The 6,607-nt window shown below is 38.8% G+C and overlaps 1 protein-coding gene across 3 annotated transcripts in view; it reads right to left on the bottom strand.

The window, feature by feature from the left end:
- Window positions 1-978: 978 nt before the first annotated feature.
- CUNH18orf25 (chromosome unknown C18orf25 homolog) overlaps window positions 979-6,607 on the bottom strand; it is a 70,086-nt gene continuing 64,457 nt past the window's right edge. For all 3 annotated transcript variants that reach the window (XM_045849825.1, XM_045849824.1, XM_045849826.1), the window contains one exon: window positions 979-4,997. In XM_045849825.1, the coding sequence (XP_045705781.1) occupies window positions 4,808-4,997 (190 nt within the window). In that variant the 3' untranslated portion in view covers window positions 979-4,807. The remainder of the gene's footprint in view (window positions 4,998-6,607) is intronic.

Raw genomic sequence — 6,607 nt, 5'->3', positions numbered from 1 at the left:
AAGAGATCCACGAGTGTATGTTTTAATCAATATAGGACTCACTCTCCCTGGTCCCTCTTTCTCCTTTACATGAAGTTACAAAAGTCATGAGACATTAATATGGTAGCTCCTACCATTTCAATAACCAAATAAGAAAATCTGAAAATAGAACCAAAGAAGTGCAGAAAAGTTAGGCTACCATATTTTGCTGTGTACAATGAACTCCCATGTATAATGAACACCCATGTTTTTGGCCCAAACTTTCAGGGGCGGGGGGGTGAAATCTTTCGTTTTAGTTTTTTAATTCAATTATTTATTTATTCATTCACTTACTCATTCATTTATATTTAGAAATAAAGTTGATTATTGTATTCCAGGGTATTATTTTGCATATGGATATCATTATTGCTTTCTAGAGTTATACTTTTAATGCATAAGCATAAATAAAAGAATCAAAAACAGTTATATAGATATGGAATTAGTACTACCCATGTGTAATATGCATCCCTATTTTTCCCTCAAAAAATTTGGGCAAAACTGCACATTATACACAGCAAAATATGGTATTTTTGAAACACCCTGTATTTGCTTCCGTGCTCAACCATGTGCAAAAGGCATGCAGGCACTGCGTCTTGCCCGCGTGCACTGGCCTCTGGGAAGTAACTGTCAGCTGAGGTTTAGTCCCAGGAACAAAGGTGCCCAGCATTAGAGAGCCTTCAGCACTCTGAAATCTCATGGTCTTAGCCAGAAAGGGACGTAGGGTTTACGGGAAAGCTAACGCAAAGCTATTTTTATCTAGACCTAACACACCAAAGGTCATGTGCAAAACATCTGGAAGTAGGATATAGTTATTGCTTGGAAAAAGTCAGGCATCTTATAACAATATGTTCTGTTAACAAAATATAATCCCCTTTCACATCCAAAAGTAACTCAGGAGCTGCTCCAGGCACCATCTAATTAACTGAAGCAGAGAGAAAAAAAAATCCTCAGAAATTATCATTGTTTAAATACACTCTATTTTATTTTTGTCTTAAAATAGTTTAACCTTTATGCTACAGACTTATTTCAAAAAACAGAAAATCTTATCTTGCACCAAAAAATATATATATAACACTCTGTTTTATTATTTTTTCTCCAAAGACCATTAAATACTAAATGGAAACAAAAACTAAATAATGAATGTAAAGAAGAACCAAATTTTGTTTTAAAAACTAGAGTTGCACATTTTAAAACATTAATTCTAAGCAATGATTTGTCGTCACTGCATCAAGTCCACGCTCACACTCCAGCAACAGCAGATCTGTTAACCACCAAGTGCATTGATTCCTAGCCATACAATGGCTAACATTTCATTTTCACGGTAAGAGGAGCAAAAGGCCTCAGTGACCTTTGTACTCTCTTAAAAAACAAAACAAACAAAAAAAAAAAACAAAAAATATATTTCCTAGTTATCCAGTGATTTTTTTTAAGATCACTACCCTTTAAAGTTTGTTAAAAGAATAGGTACATAGTGTTTTAAATAAAATGAAAAAATACAACAGCATTGGACTAAAATACGTGATTATTTTAAACAAACAGTGCACAATCTGAGGAAGTTTGGTTAGGGTGCAATCATTTTTATATATACATCAAAGTCACATCATACACATACTGGAAAACAAGGATTAGGAGTTCCTTGCCTTAAAAAAAAAGTTAAACTGAAAGACAAAATTGTGTCCCCAGCTTTTTCACAAGCTTTGTGACACAGTACAAAAAAGCAGGCAACAAATTCATTTTTAAGTTACCTATGGTGCTAATCTGCTAAAAGTAACAATGAACAATTGACTAAATTAGCAAATCAGGCGGTTATATTCACAATTGATGATAACAAAAACAGAGTTCATGGGACGCTCAATTGTAAAGAATAATGGGAGTCCATTCAGCCCAGCCCCTTCCGTCAAAATGGAAAGACAACTACTGGTGAGCAGCAGTGACATGCTCTAGGGCAGTTGTGACGATGTAATAATAGCTGGTTACTGCTCTGTGGTTTCAAATTGTGGGGAGGGGAGACAACCAACTTAGTTCCATAAACCAGTCTGTGACCCAACTGCACCATTTAACAGAGATTTTAATTAGAATGGACAATGTCCTATGAGGCATAAAGAAGTATTTATGCCACCAAATGCAAAACTTTGGTTTAAAAAGACCCTCTTACATAAAGAAATTTCAAATGTTACAGAAGTTGTTTACCACAGAATTTTATCATTAATACCTTGCCAGAAACCACATCCCACTCTACTGGCTCTGGCAATGAAAGGAGAGTTGGAACGCAGCCTCTGTGTAGTTAGTAGGCAGAAAAGTTCCAATCTAGTAGCGGGAAAAGCTGGCTGTCCCTATCATCCATCCCTTCCCTTCCCCCTTTTGCATCTGATTTCCAAATCCCTGTTCCGATGCATCACTCAGGTAGGCAGGGTGCTGGAAGAGGGACAGGGTGCAGGTGAGGGCAAAGTGCAACCTGCTACAAAAGCAAATGGCCAGAAAACAGCTGGGTTACAACTTCACTCTGCTCCCAATCTGCAGTGCACACAGAACACCAAAATCCTTTTTCTTAGAGGATGACTATTAAGGAGTGAAGAAAACATGTCATGGGAAATTGCCTGCTTATGGAACTGGACAAACATACTGTTAACGTAAGAGTACAGAATGCAAAACATTCTTTAAAACAGGGCTCTGCCCTGATATTGGGGACAAAATAAGCTGCAAAAACTTCAAGTCATATAATCTATTCTATTCTTTTCCCAATGATTTTCCTGGAATACAAAGACCAGAAACTGTACATTTCTGCTTTGTCTAGCATTTTAATTCAAGTCAAAAACAATGTGTAACAGTAAAATTTAATAAATTAATCCTAAAGTAAAATGTGAAGGTCCAATGATACACCAGTAGTGAATCTGCAGAAGGTCCTACTTTGCTCTGGCCTCTGGGTCTTTGGTTTTTGTCTTGAACTAGGGCCATGTGAGAGACTTGAGATATGAGGTGCTAAAAGTGGAGGTTAATGATCTTTTAAAGGCGTGAGCTATTAAAAGTACATTGATAGAAAAATAAAAAGTTGATGAACAGAGGCCAGATCAAATGAGATATTATCAGAGAAGCTCAAAAAACAACATACTTCAGTACACTCCCAGGGGAGAAGCGAATGGAAGTACAGCAGCAGGAGGAAGGGTAAAGGAACAACCAAGTCTTTCTGAAACAAAAGAGCCAGGCAGGTGGAGCCAGGCAGACTCTGGTGCATGCGCATGTGGGGGGTGTCTCATTCATCTCAGCCACCCCACAGCACCCACCCCGCATAATGCCTTATGCGGAACAGGCACTTAGTAAATGAGTGTCTACTGAATGAAAACTAAGAAATGGTAGTTCTCACGCTCATTTAATAAGGAAGAGCCAACAATATATTTGGGGAGGGAGGAAAAGGGCTTTAGCAATATTATATGGTAAAAGTGGAGCCAAAAACCCAAAACAGGCCAACAAAAACTGTGGAAAAACAAAAGATGAGGTCTTCTAAGCCAATATTACTTCACTCCTCCTGCACACAGTATATAGTGTTTTAACTCTAGGTATTGCTTGTAAAATAATTCACTAGTAACTAGAACATGTCATAGGGAGAAAGGTAGTAACTAATGCCACAAATTCCCACACTGGCATTTCCCAAATTCCCTGAAGCTCATACTACCCTTTGCTATACATTTTAGATACTGTAAAACCTACAGTGCCATTAATGTGCTTTGCATCTGGTTTCTTATGGTGCATTTCGGTTTCTCCAATTTTAGAAGGTAGAGAAAAATATCCAAATGTAGAATCAGGTCAATTTCAGCTCAAGTTCAAACAGTTGTACATCCTTTTTGGAGAGATCAGATATGAAAAGAAGGCATTTTCCTCTCAGCAAATATTTGCAAGTGCCCACAGCCTTGGAAGCCACACAACTCTATATTCTACCTAAGTAACAGGTTTTCGTGTTCTCCGGTTATTTGAATAAACCCGGGAAAAAATGTTGAGGGAGTGAGATTTTCCTACTGATTTCTCAATACTCTCTATTTATGCCCTGAAAACCTCATGGTGGTTATGCATCCGAAATGCCTCAGCCACATTTTCCAAAGAGTTACCGATTATTGCAACAAAGAGACCAATTAAGACATCTTAGCAGTATTTATAAACACAAAGGGGCAGGTCAATTATATGTGTTGTGGGAAGTCAGCCAGGAGCAAAGTCAGGAAAGAAGTTAGAAGACTTAAGCTAAAAGAAATGTAACACTTGTCTTCTATTTTTAAGAACAGGTTTCCAAATGCACATGCCCTACTAGGTGCCAATAAGGACCTGACTAACATATGTGCAAATGCCCTAAGGTGGGAGTGCCAATGGGTGGGCCGACAGTGGTCAAGTCTAGATATCAATTTTATTACACAGAAAAATAAATACGAGATTCAAACACTAAAATTCATTTCACCTGGTAATTAAAATATTATTCTAAAAGGAAGGCAGAGTTTCCTAAGAAAAAAAAGTCACCAAGTAAAATAAAGTTGTCTAATTCATCATTCTTATATCCCTACCAAGGGGAAGAAGAAATTCTTTTCTCTGTGATAAGTTATTTTCCTAAGTGACTTCTTTTAATTTAAAAAAAAGAAAAAAAGGAAGAAAAGGAGAAAAAAAGGAGGGGGGCAATTTTCCATGAATTTTGATTATACAAATGCCACAAACAGCTTCTGAGGCTGAAGCTATGACAATGAACTTCCATGTCACAAAGAGGAGGAGGAAGCGGAAGGGAACAGTGCAGAGGGAACACAGTGACATTGTATTACAGTAGGTATTTACGCCTGCTATCCTCATCCAAGGTGAGGTCTACAACTTCTGCAGGCGAAGCCCAAGTCTGCTGGGGAGCCACAGCAGTCCATGACTGAGTTTGCCGGCTGCTGACATACGGCGTGCCTGAGCCGTGCTTCCATGAAGAGACGCTCTGAATCACACCTCCTCGAGGATGGACACACCTGCAATTGAGATGAAGAGCAAAAGCATGGCTAACTGTACCACAGGGAAGACAGAAGGCAATATATCTTCACTAGGATTAATCAATACTTTTACTAAGATCAGGCTACTATGCAAGTTCATGAAACCACAACCAATATCCTTCCCTTTTTCCTCCCTCTCCCTCCTCTCGGTATGGCCTAAAAAAAAGGCCACGAGTTTTGTCTCATTCAGAAACTCCTGAGTTATGCCTAGGACTGTTAGTAACAATGGATAAGATGCTGTTTCTCTGAACTCATTTAAACCTCTGGATCTTAACAACAGAGCACCATATAAATCCAGAGCAAAATGAATATGCCCAAACAATCTCAGTCTGAACAAATGAAACAGTAAGAAATATAAATGAAACTTTTTAAAAAATAAGTTCCGTGCCATATTTGGTAATTACACCTTCAAAGACAGTAACAGTAATATCCCTTTACAGGTGAGATTTCTAAAAGTCTGTAACTAGATCACACGTAGAGGATCAATTTCCCTCATTCTGAGGGTCAGCACAAACACTTGGCTTCTTCATCAGAACTTCCTATGCTTTAGTTCAGTGTAAGTAGCAAGGGTCAGCTGAGAATCTCTAAAAGGAACGAGTACTCAGTTTAGCTTCCCTAAAAGTATCATACTCTATGGGAGGGACAGAACTGCCTTGCTGATGAACCTCACCAAGAGTTCACTGGAAGCAAATTGTTTCAGAAGCACTGACACTGAATTTCACATCCCAGTCAAATGGCAGGACTGTGAGCCTCCAGTGTAACCACTAAGTTTTGACTCAAATGAGAGGAAGGCAGGCAGCTCAAGTTACCTTGGCTACTTATGCCCTCACATCTAAATTACTGGTGAAAAACGCTCTGAATCACACCTCCTCCAGGATGGACACACCTGCAACTGAGATGAAGAGTCCTTGTGTGGCATGTGACAGGTGACAAATGGCATGACTCTAGTCACATAACCTATCACAGTGGGTCTTGAGCAGCTGCTCTCACAACCAGTATACAGTGAGTGATGCTGGATCACTTGAGTATTCCAGCCTTCAATGCCCCCTGCACCACGAAGTTCAAAAGAACATTAGTGTTAACATTAAATGGGGTCAGTGGCAGAACTGCCCCTAAGGACCTTAAGCTCCTTGAAAGAGGTCCTGCTCCTGCAAAGGCATCAATAAACAACTTCCTTACCAAGAGAGATCCTGAAAAACAGACCCCATGGGGCCAGGGCACAGGGCAGAATGCAGATTTGTTACAGACCAGAGACCTGTCATCTGTTCAGAAATGAGTTAAGGGGGCGTTACTCGCTACATCTTGAAAAATTCACCAGTAAAAAGCATTAAATTAAGGGACATAAAGTCCAAATCTAACCCAAATTTGTCCAACCCATTAAGTATACTCAGATTAAGTGATCACATACTCATAGAAGACTGTCACCCAAAGAAGTCCATTCAATATTTATAGAAATGTTTTTGATAACTGATGGCAATAGAATACTAAGTTTATTAAGCAGTTTCACCTCATTTGACACTCCCAAGACCTATGAGGTAGACACTGAAGTTACTATCCATATTCTACAGACAGGGAAAACTAAAGATTAA

This window comes from Phyllostomus hastatus, unplaced genomic scaffold (assembly GCF_019186645.2).
Source record: "Phyllostomus hastatus isolate PE091 unplaced genomic scaffold, TTU_PhHast_1.1 phas_contig_80, whole genome shotgun sequence".
NCBI classification, from domain to species: Eukaryota; Metazoa; Chordata; class Mammalia; order Chiroptera; family Phyllostomidae; genus Phyllostomus; species Phyllostomus hastatus.
Note: the sequence above shows the minus strand (reverse complement) of the source record. Positions and strands in the feature narration are given on the sequence as shown.